Source organism: Melitaea cinxia, chromosome 23, assembly GCF_905220565.1.
Source record: "Melitaea cinxia chromosome 23, ilMelCinx1.1, whole genome shotgun sequence".
Lineage (NCBI taxonomy): Eukaryota > Metazoa > Arthropoda > Insecta > Lepidoptera > Nymphalidae > Melitaea > Melitaea cinxia.
Window position 1 is genome coordinate 5,096,752 of NC_059416.1, and position 12,880 is coordinate 5,109,631.

General features: G+C 33.3%; 1 protein-coding gene across 1 annotated transcript in view; it reads left to right on the plus strand.

Moving 5' to 3' along the window:
* The window catches only part of LOC123665289 (dosage compensation regulator), a 32,832-nt gene that overhangs the window by 6,551 nt on the left and 13,401 nt on the right, over positions 1–12,880 (plus strand). Inside the window, exons 6-8 of the mRNA XM_045599610.1 lie at positions 206–385; positions 3,666–3,760; positions 3,842–3,964. Coding sequence (XP_045455566.1) covers positions 206–385; positions 3,666–3,760; positions 3,842–3,964 — 398 coding nt within the window. The remainder of the gene's footprint in view (positions 1–205; positions 386–3,665; positions 3,761–3,841; positions 3,965–12,880) is intronic.

Sequence of the window (12,880 nt, forward strand, 5' to 3'; positions counted from 1 at the left end):
CATTATGTGTTATCAATGTTTTCAAAAACCGTTTTAACATTAAAGAATATCAATCAAGCGTTTATTTAAAAATTATTGGTTTATTTTTCTATATTGTAGTGATTACAGTCGATAGGTGAGTGAGAGACAACATATGAGCAAATCCATTGAGTAACCCGTACATATATGAATTTGTAATATTCATAATTATATAATTACATTTCAGCATTGAATATAACACCAGTAGATGTAACAAACCCACCCGAGTCATCAGAAGGTCAAGGCGTAACGTTGATACAAGTAGATAGAGTGAAAGCGATGAGAGAAGCTAGACCAACGCCATCTGGTGTCGTATCTTGGTCTCCTCCACAAACTAATTGGAATGCTTGGACTGGTTGTAATATTGGTAAGTTACTAAAATTAATTAATTTATATAAATAAATAAATTAATTAAAGGATCGCCGACAGATAATACACAGAAAAAAATTAAAACATATAGAGAATTCTCTCAGAACTTCTTTTTCGTGCTCATTATGGCCAACCATAACTAGCAAATAAAATCATTTTACTTGTGCATGTTCCCCATTGGATGGAATATTTTAAACGGCAGCAGAAAATAGCAGATAATTTAAAGTTAAATTTAAATTAGGCTAGCAATTTAGAACACTGTCCGAAATCTTGCATATTATGGTAGAAATTCTATATGTATACTACTCTATTACATGCTCCTTAGGAAAAGCTATTTTTGTTTAGTTGAGGAACATGTTCACATAATTTTATGTGATGCCTTTCAAAGCATCATCTAAATTTAGAAATGAAATTCAAAATTTTTGGAATTATTTCAACTAAATAAATGGTATTAAGGTTCAACAAGTCGACGGCGCGAACTCGTTGGTAGGTGAGGCCTAAATGAATGCTATTTCACCTGACATAGTGTGCGAACAGGAAAGACTGCGAGAAAAGCAGTGAGAAAATATCGCGCGCGTGCATGTAGTAGATACTACACATACACACACATGTGACAAGCTAGCAAATGCGTGTACGATTTCATTGACGACCTCCGTAGCGCGGTGGCTAAACCGCCATCACTATGAGTCTCGTGAGTTCCGAGTCTGGGAATCCCCCCTAGTTAATTTGTAGATTTTTTATTATTATTAGTATATAACTAAAAAAATGCGTGTACATACATTTTAGAATTTCATTTTTATTTATATAAAGATATCATAATATTAATAAACGAAATGAAATAAACTAGTACGTATTATCATAGAGAAATAAATAATCAATACCTAACAATAAAATTACTGAAATAATATCAATTCAATCTCAAAAAACATCAAACAACCAGTCACATTATTAGCATTAAATCGCTACATGGTAACCCATAGCACAAGACTTTGCTTACTTTAGATGTTTTTTTTTTTTTAATTTCATTTTTTGAAGACCAACGACAATTAAATAAAAAACATAACATAAATAACTTGGGGCGCAACGGTAGATATATGTAGGTATAAAGCGCGTCTATTTCTTTTCAAGACATAAGACATTGTTTAATAATAATGTACCGCCGCGCGCGCGAATGGCTCGGCGCTTGCCTTCCCTCCCACTCCCCGCGCGTAGGTTGAAAGGTACATAGATTCATTCTTAAAACGACCGCGTAAAAAAATGTGAATAGACTTTTAGCATAACAGTTATTATAGAAAAACTACTAACTAAATGTATCTTTTCGAAATAAATTTATTTCCAATTTTGAATAACTAAACTATATTAGTATGGGCTTTATTTTCGAGTTTTCTACCTTCGTATACTATTTGTTTTCGCCCAAAGTAAGGCTGAAATCAGTGTTGAAAACGAAAGTTTAGAAGCTCTTATTTTTTTTAAATGTATACTTTTTTTTACGGTTTTGAGTAGATACATACATAGGTGATGACGAGATCAATAGGGTATTCCACTATGTTTGAAAAAGTACTTCAAAATGTTGATTTTCCAATAAAAAGCTACAAAAAAATTTATTTCGGCAAAATAAACACACTTTCATGCCATAAAATTAAATTAGATTTTAAACCTTTTTCATTTCCGCGAAAACGCTATCCGCCATTTTGGTGACGTAATATGGTTAATAACAAAAGTCGTGTATGACGTATGTAAAACCGAACTCGTTCAATACGTCAAAAGTTCAATACCTTATACATATACTCTTTGTCGTTTAACGTTAACAGCTACAAATATTTGGTGTTTGTGTGTAAAATAATAAATTACAATGGCTATCGTTGGTGTATAGTATCTAACTGTACAAATACTAGCATTAAAAAAAAAAAAAAAAAACTATTAAGTCTTAATTTGGCAGTAACATCTATACATATAATAAAATGGTAGGAAAGTCAAAACTGTACATTGAATATTTTTTTAAAAGAATACTTGGGGTGTTATCTACAATCGATACCGAAGCCAAAAATATAGTTTTTAGAATTTTTGTCTGTTTGTCTGTATGTATGTCCGGGATAAACTCAAAAAGTACCGCATGGATTTACTTCAAATTTGGCACTAATATTATTAAGAAGTCGGGTCAACATATGGGCTACATATTATCATGCTATCACCTACCGGGAACGAGCAGTGAACCATATTTCCTCAACGCATTCTGTAACAACGTGTAATCTAACGACGCATATTTGAATGTTGTTGTTATTATGTTAATAACCCTGCTATATAAGCTAGCTTCACACTATAAAAACCACGCAATATAAGTAATTAAGCCGATAAACATAATTAAATGAATGTAAGTAGACAAGACAATTTTAAAGCAGCGCCATCTATGAGATTTTTCTGTAGATATGAAACGTAAAGAAGAAACGGGTAAATGAATGTTATTTTAAAAGGTATAATCGTAGGTACTTTTGGTGCTGTATAGCGTTCACGCAGACGACGTCGCGGGCAGCGGCTAGTAAGGAATAAAACATAACCTAACACTTTCTAACATTATTTTTCAAATTAGGTATACCTACATTTAAAAAAAAAAACAGTATAATATAACAAGTAATATTTACGAAGATGTTTTAACATTCCGAAATTCGGCAGAACAGAAATCTGGGTTACATGCAAAAAACTTTGCAACCATCATTGAATCAATTTTTGGCAGATTCGTACTATCTGCTTTTACAAAACCTTTTTGCATTTTAATAAATAAATAGCTACAAATGAAATGCACTAACGAAAGAGCACAACTATTACTCCTTCAAGTTAAAGTTGATAGATATGTACCTAGCTGTTTACAGCTCTGACAGAACTTTTTTTTTGTTATTGTCCGTATGACGTCATACCATGGCGGGTCGTGTTTTAGGTCACGTGATATACAGATTAAAATATACGATTTTTAATTTCAATATAATAACACAATAATATGCTTTTATGATTCCAAATCAGAATATTTAAGTGTATTTTTATATACATTTTAATTTTTATCAATTTTTCACTACCGAAAGTACCCTATTGATATTATTCTTAATTTTGAATGGTCAACGTCAAACATTGTAGTAAGTACTGTTATTCGTTTGTATGGATCGATGAGTGACTTATTCAACTTTAAAATAATTATATAGATATACACAAACTGAATACTTACAGGCTAAAAGATAAGTTTTATTACGTAATTGAGAAAATTAGTACATAATATTTTCTGTTTTTAGATGAGGGACCACTGGCCACCACAAGTTTGGATGACATTAGCTCTGATTTGGAAAAACGTCATCGAAATATTTGTCAAAACAGCCAGCTCTATCAGGTAAATTATTTATCTGTTAATATTTGTTTAAATGTACATTGAAAAGAAACAGAGAAATTAAGTTATAAAATTTATTTACAGGAAAGTGTAAATGAAAGGCAGCAATTACCAGTTTATTTGATGCGTTCACAAATAATGGAAACAATAAATGATAATCCTGTCACTATCATTCGTGGTAACACTGGCTGTGGTAAAACTACTCAGGTTAGTTCCGTTTATATATTATAGTCACTAGCTGTTGCTTGTGGCTTTTTTTATTTATTTTAATTAAAGTACAATAGCAAACCTTTAGTATCCTTAGTGTAAAAAAAGGTGTAAGTTGGTTAAAGATTTTTATTATATTATACCGGGTCGGTTCATAAGTTACATCTATTATATTATACCGGGTATATTTGGAACGCTTGAAAAAACGAAGAGGTATTGTTAAGGAACGTCTCACATTTTCATTGCGGTGCAACTCTATAACGATTCACATCGTGTGATCCATGCTTAATTTATCGGTTATCGGTGTGAAGTATCTATATAAACTGTGAGTGCAATAGACAATCAGTGATGTGACAGAACGTTAGGTATATAAGACAGTGATTTGACATTTGAACTCTCTTTCCCATACTTCTTCTCGTCGTACGAAGTGTTTGCATAATAATGTAATTTTGTAATACAGCAATCTATTCTCTCAAATCTTTCATTTTCTTCATTTCAACAAACAACAATGCAATAAATACAAGCAACAAGCAATACAACGAAACATTTGGCGCCCGAACAAAAGACTTCAAACAAGATCCAAGGAACACATGGCCGACGTCTTCTGCCGAGCAGTGATGCACCTCGCACCATGATAAGATAAGTGCCCAAACCATGATCCCCAATCCTATTAAATCCTAATCGATCCTAACCTTTTTCCAAATTATTTTTCCTTATTTTTAACAATCATGATTACCGATCCTAAATCCTAATCCATCCTAATCTCCTAAATTTATATCTCCTTTTTTCATATTTCCATTTATATTTCAAAATTAGCATTCTGCTATTGCAAATTTACAATTATTTTTGGTTTAATTTCTTAATTGCCGTACTACATTCAACAAACATGTGTTCTTATATTCAATTTTCTTGTTCGAATTTCTTCATTTAATACAAATTTACAATAATATTTTTCAACTTAACCTCTAAATTTCTTTCATCCATGCATTAAAATTAATATTTCACAATAACTTCTTATTCCAAATTTCTTTCATTAAGACATTAAATTTAATATTTTATAACAGTAGTTTTTAATTTACTTGCATATTATTTTCCAAATTTACTTTAAATTAAATTTAATGTTTTATATTACTAGTTTAACCGCTTCAGATTTTTATTTCTTTATTTATTTCAAGGTGTGTCACACCTAATACAAATGTTTTCCATACATTAATACAAATGTTTATTCAATACTTCATTCAATTTAATTACATTTAACTTTTTCTAAATTCCTTTACTTAATACAAATTTAACTTAATATTTTATTATATTAGATTTCGAGTCAACAGCATCAAATTTTTTATACAACTACGATAATACAAATGTTTATACAATATTTAATTCAATTTAATTACATTTAACTTTTTATAAATTCCCTTACTTGATACAACATTAACTTAACAACATAATTCAACTCATTTCAAAAATTAATTCAATTCATTTCAAAATTAATTCAATTCTAAAGGCAATATTGAGCCTCAATCCTATTTATTGTGCGATGCTTAGACGATTTGGCCGACTATTTCAGCGTTGCGGTACATGAAGCGCACCAACGTGGTTGGGGCTTCTGCCATCTTGTCTTGCCGCTCCGCGCCGGTCTTCTATGTGTCGTCAATTGAGGAGCTTCAGCTAAGACATTTGCATCATTTCATTTTATTTTCTTTTCTTTTTTGAGGTGTCTTGTAATTAATTAACTTAAATTCAATTGTAGTTTATATTATTCTAGTTCATATTCATATTCAAATCCAAATAACTTTAGTATTAATCCAGTTCATATTCAAATTCAAATAACTTTAGTATTATTCATATTCATATACAAATAATTTTAGTATTATTCTAGTTCATACAGTTTTCTATTTTCAATAATTACAAAAAATATTTTCTATCTATATTTTCACAATGTCCGAACCTTCAGTATCAACTATGAACAAAGAATCCGGGATAAAGGTTTTAATTGTAAAGCGCAGTTCTATAAAAGGACAAATTACTAAATTCAAAAACTATTTAGACAAGATTACAAGGCAATCTCAACTGACGGGTATCGAAGTCGCTGAGCTTTCACTGAAGCTCAGTCGCTTTGAGAATCTGTCCGCTAAATATGATAAGCTGCAAACTCAAATTGAACTAATAAATGCTGACAATTTAGACGAAGAGCTCGATGAGCGTGAACGCATTGAGCAAGATTTCATATTATGTACCGCGATGGCAAAAAATATCATTGAAGAACAAAATGAATTAAAGAATTTAGAACAGGATAAGAGACGCCGTGAGTCCTTATTCCAAGATGCTCAATGTGGTCGCGATCATAATAATGAAAATTATATAACCTTGCCGCAAATACAAATTGCAAAGTTTGATGGTTCGTTCTTCCGTTGGTTAGAATTTCGAGATACTTTTAATAATTTAGTTCACAACAATAGTCGCATTTCATTGATTCAAAAATTTCATTATTTAATTTCTTATTTGGAAGGCGATGCGGCTCGGGTAATTTCAAACATTGAGGTTTCCGCAGCCAACTATAATAGCGCTTATCAATTACTTTATGAACGTTACAATAACAAAAGATTACTTGTAAATTATCACATTAAATCATTATTCAATATTGAAAAAATAAACCGCGAATCGGACACTTCATTACGCTCTTTAGTCGATCATGTTTCAAAAAATTTACGTGCTTTAGCTAACCTAGGTCAACCTACTGATCACTGGGACACGTTAATTATATATTTGGTTTCATCTAAACTCGATACGCAAACACTTGTTAAATGGGAAGAGCTACGCAATAGTTTAGGTGAAATCCCTAGTTTATCCGAATTCAATAAATTTTTGATTGATAGGGCTTATGTTCTTGAATGTACGCGTCACAATAAGAATGATCAAGGTTCTAGTTTTCATAATAACATTTCAACAAATAATAATAGTAAAATGCAACATTCAAGGCCTGTCAATTATCATTACAATCATCATATTAAGGACGCTATCACATTTTTAACTCGCTCAAGTTTAGGTATTTAAATCGCAACACAATAACATTACACGTACGCACACATTGATACCGCTTTCTGCTCGATTTTGTACCGACGTAACTAATCTTGGTACTTGAAAGTATTAATTTTTAATTTTACTGGTATTGATTAGTAAATTTAGTTGTAAGTTTAAAGTCGAACTTGGTAACTGTTACTAATTTACTGTTACCTACTATTCACGGAACCTTTCCCTTACTCTGTTTATGACGATGTCTTAAGGCGTCAGGGTATCTACTACTCGTTCGTCGTACTATACAATAAAATATAATAGATAATAATACGCCTATTTTTATAATTCAAAATCACATACAATTTTAAGTTATATAATTATAGTTTTAACATTATAATAATATAAACATAACATTTTACGTAACAAGTGTCCTTTTGTTATATTAAAATACTGCTTTTTACTAAATGCATACGGATGTATACACGGTCCATATACCAAAATAACATTTTTCCAATTTTTGTCTGTCTGTCTGTCTGTATCTTCCGGCTAATCTCTGAAACGGGTGGACCGATTTTGACGGTTCTTTCACTGGGATATACCTTATGCAATAAGGAGTAACTTAGGCTACTTTTATTTTAGAAATTTATTTATTTTATAACTCTGCAAACGGAACAATGATGATGATGATGAATGTAAATTTAAAATAAAATAATTTTTAACAAAAAAAAAAACGACTTCAAACAGGAAACTAAAAAGTGAAAAATAAATTTACTTAGTACAAAGTAATTCGTATTTTGATTTAGTTAATCAGAAATGATTTTTCATTGACTATAAATTAGTTTGAATACTGTTATTATTCTGTTATTGTTTTATATCAATATTTAATAATATTTTTTGTACTTGTTTTTTGTGTGTGTTGTTTGTATTTGTTATTGTAGTCAGGTTGTTGTAGTATTTACTTGGCACCGACTTCAATATTATAAAATATTACAATACACAAGCACAAACACCCAGATCATGATAAACATCTTATATGGCCAATACAAATGTCTGTCCTGCGCGGAGATTGAACCCACTAACGCCAGCGCAACAGCCAGTGCTGTGACCGCTGCGCTAACGCGTCTACATACTATGAGTAAAGTTCGCTATCAGGTGTACGTAATAACAACCGGGACTGACAGCCTAGCGTGTTCTCTGAGGCTAGGTTGGTTGGGAGAACCACAAGGATTAACAACTAGACCAAAAATAAATATTAGTATAAACATAAATATCTACTCCGAGCGGGAATTGAACCCGCGACCGTCGGTGTTTAGGCGCCGCCGACACGGCACATGCACCATTATATCAAAGCGGTCGTCAAACAGCAAAAGGTAACTGCTGTAAATTGTTGAGAAATTCCCTCGAGTGTTTATGGGCTCCATCATCAAACCTGGTCCTGCGACACAGATGACCACACAGCAGGTAATTGCTATAAATCGTTGAAAAGTTCCCTTTATTATCTTTCGTCTCCATCATCACACTGTAATGGCACTTGTAACTCATATAGGTGCAAAGTTCTCATCGATAGAAACGAATTAAGTTCAAACACCAGGTAATTGCTATAATTTGTTGAAGAATTCCCTCGACTATCTTTCTTCTCCGTCATCAGATCGACTCCAGACCTTTATTAAATAGTAGTGCTTTATAGTACTTAATGAAAACATGATTAAATTTACTAGTCACCCGTACGATTTTTGAAAGTTTTCCTCGATTTCTCTAGGATCCCATCATCAGATCCTAGTTTCCTTATCATAGTACCAAACTAGGGATATCTCCTTTCCAACAAAAAAAGAATTATCAAAATCGGTTCATAAACGAAAAAGTTATCTCCGAACATACATTAAAAAAAATATATATATACGGTCGAATTGAGTAACCTCCTCCTTTTTTTGGAGTCGGTTGAAAAGAAGACAAATTGCGAAGATTACTTATTACTATTGATTATTATATATAAACCAGATGCATAGCGAAGACAATCGATTGTGAAGTATCAATTTCGTCCAAGCACAGTACACACAAGGAACTCATTTTTTACGTAATTATTACTTGCGCTGAAGCGATACAGCCGTGCTTCCATGAGCGCGTTTCGGCGCGGAATGACGAACGACGATGGTTCACTTGTAAAAAATGTATGAAGAAATTTGAGAGCGTTTCTTATTTTTCTCATAAATGGAAATATTATTTATTTTTATATAAAATATCTAGCGCTACGCATAGAGGACTAAATAAGCAACAATTTCTTAGTGTAGTTATTTTTCTTAGTGCAGTGTATTTAGATATAATGGTTCCTATTCAGACCCGTCTTTTTTTAATTTTTTGCGATTTCTGTGATGGTTAAACTGTATTTGTGTGAAAAGTTTGTATGGGGCTATAGAATTTTTATGGTCTCACTCGGAGATGAATATATTATCTTTCATTTGAAACCAAAATATCCTCTCAGGGTGACTCCTAATTAATTAAAATGGTACGTGAAAAACACTGATATTTGTGGAAAAATGTGATAGCGTCCTTAAGCGTGATCGACCAATTTCAAATTCATTTATTACTACTAATCAAAACGACAATAGCACTTCGTCTAGGTGTGTTGTCTGCAATCAAAATCATAAGATTTATGATTGCCAATTATTCAAATCAAAGTCCAGAAAGGACAAACTAAACGATATTTCAAAGTACAAATTATGTATTAATTGTTTAAGGCAGGGTCACTCTTTAGTCGAATGTCGATTAGGGCCATGCAAAATGTGTAAGAAACAACATAATACTTTATTACATCCACTTGACACGCCAAAGGTCAACAGTGCCTCCAGTGAGGTCTCTGAAACTATAGCAAATTTTTCAAACAAAAATTCAAATAAAATTTTATTGACTACTGCCCAAGTATACATTTTGAATCCAATCACTAAAGAGCCTCTTAAGGTACGGGCCTTGTTGGATTCAGGCAGTCAGTCATCCTTCATTTCAAAATCTCTTCAACAGAAACTTGCAATTCATTCAAATCCAATTTCTACTAATGTTATTGGTATCGGTCACTCAGATAAACAAACAAAAGAAAGCTGTGTGATCCGATTAAAATCCATTTACAATAATTATAAGACTAAATTAAATTGTCTTGTGCTTGATAGGCTGATTGGGAATCTGCCTAAGGCACCTATAAATATACAACAATTGAACATACCATCGCACTTGCATTTAGCTGACCCCGATTTCAATCAGCCAGCTCCTATTGATATACTAATAGGAGCCGATCTTTTCTGGCAACTCTTAAAGAATGAACGTATTTCTTTAGGTGCAAACAAGCCTACATTACAATATTCCAGTTTCGGTTGGTTGATTGGTGGTCCTATTTCATATCAAGCTAAACAAGTAATTTGCAATCATTCAGTTATCAATGATAACCTCCCAAAGAAAAACAAAATTAACAATTTAATAACAAAATTTAGGAAGCTAGAAGAGCTTCACCAAAAAACAATTCAAGTCGAAAAGGAATTAGCCTGTGAGAACCATTTTCGGTCTCACACTTCACGGCTTCCTTCTGGCAGGTCTAGTGTCAGGCTTCCATTACGCAATTCTCCTGATTGTCTAAGTGCAACATACAACTTGGCGAAAGGGCGATTATTAAATTTAGAAAAACGTTTCAAAAAATATATTTCATTAAAATCTCAATATATACAGTTCATGAGAGAATATCAAAGTTTAGGCCAGCAGAGATCTATTCCGGTAGCAAACGCAATTTTGTAGGAGCGGCAAGAGAGCTCAGTAAATTCACCGATATACAAAACATCGCGTTAACTGAATTTACAGCTCAGCAAAGCATCAAAATTTAAATTCATTGTGTCTTACGCTCCTCACTTCGGCGACATATGGGAGGCCGGTGTGACCGGTAAAACATCATATTAACAATACATCACACAAACAAACATATATATAATATATAAACGAGTCATGGGAATTCTTATTTAACTTTGAAGAAATTTTAACTTTTAAAGCAATTTTAACTTTGTTTGCACAAGTGGAGGCTATTTTGAATAGTCGTCCCTTGCGCCCATTATCCATGTTCCCTTGACGATTTCCTTTTCCTTTCCCCAGGGCACTTCTTAATCGGAAGACTACTAAACGAGCTGCCGGCTCGCGCCTTGGAGAATGAAAAGGAACCGCAATTGAAACGCTACGCACGTATCAAGCAAATCATACAACAAAATGAAGACAAGACTAAGCTTAAGGTTGGAGACTTGGTGCTCCTCAGCGAAGACTCACTGCCACCTTTATATTGGTGTACTGGATGCCAGTAGCCAGACTATATCCGGGGCCAGACGGGAGCTCTCGCGATCGGCCCACTACAGGCTAATATCGTCGCCCTCTGGTTCGCCACCCCCCCTTACTCAACGATGAAGACACAGAGTTGAAGAATCTGGATTCTTCAACGGGGGGAGTATGTTAAGGAACGTCTCACATTTTCATTGCGGTGCAACTCTATAACGATTCACATCGTGTGATCCATGCTTAATTTATCGGTTATCGGTGTGAAGTATCTATATAAACTGTGAGTGCAATAGACAATCAGTGATGTGACAGAACGTTAGGTATATAAGACAGTGATTTGACATTTGAACTCTCTTTCCCATACTTCTTCTCGTCGTACGAAGTGTTTGCATAATAATGTAATTTTGTAATACAGCAATCTATTCTCTCAAATCTTTCATTTTCTTCATTTCAACAAACAACAATGCAATAAATACAAGCAACAAGCAATACAACGAAACAGGTATAATAGTGTTGGCATGACCTGACATGATACAAGTGAAAAAACCGCAAAAAGAACTTTTTTTCTTGCCTCTTTTCATAACTTTTTTTGGTATAATCCGGTTTGGGAAAAATAATGAAACAGAAATTTGATAACGTGGTTCATTTAATCACGATTAAATGAATCACGTTATCTCGAGTTAATAAATGACCACATTGAAACGTTTTTAGACAATATTCCACAGTCAGAGTATCGGATAACGTGGTTCCAGCTTGATGGTGTACCGCCACACGTCGTTAGATCAGTAAGAGAGCGTCTAACGGAGTTGTTTGGTGATTGTTGCATTGGCAGGCTAGGGCCTCAAGCCTGGCCGCCTCGCTTACCTGATTTAACACCATTAGAATTTTTTGTGGGGTTACGTAAAGGAAGGGTATTCGATCGGAAGTGTAATACCGCCATCGAAATGCGTGATCGGATTTGCAGTGTTTTTGCCAAGTTGCGAGAAGTTTGTGCACAAGATCCGTCTTTAATGCCCCGACTTCACGAAGAGACCCATAGGCGAGCCCAGATTTGCATCCATAATGAAAGAAAAGAAAAGAATGGAGCACAATTTGAACCCCAACTCATTCGAACCGGAAGGATGTAAGTGGTTCTGTACTTTCGCTCCGCCGCCGCCCGCTAATCGCGTCTCGCGGTCAACGAGAGTCCACAGCGTGTATGCATACATTGCGGGTTCGCAAAATACATAAGTCCCAAAATGTACTTAAAAAAACGTTTCTGAGATAAATGGTTGTATGCATTATATACTCGTAGTATATAAATGGTATATTATTAAGTTTAAATCTTTTTAAGCGTTCCAAATACACCCGCTATAACTAACATTATTTGTATTAATTGTTCGTATTACGAAAACACAAAATTAACACAGTGCTAAAGTTTTTATATATACTTGTGAACAATATATCCTCCCAGCTTAGTTTTGGATTCATGGAATTTACCTGCGTTTCAATAGCTGACGGTATTTTGTTATAAATTAGTAATTTAACATTTATATTACGAACTATTTGATAGCTATAATTTATTTGGTTCAAAATTATTAGGGATTTAGTTGGGCTGTATTT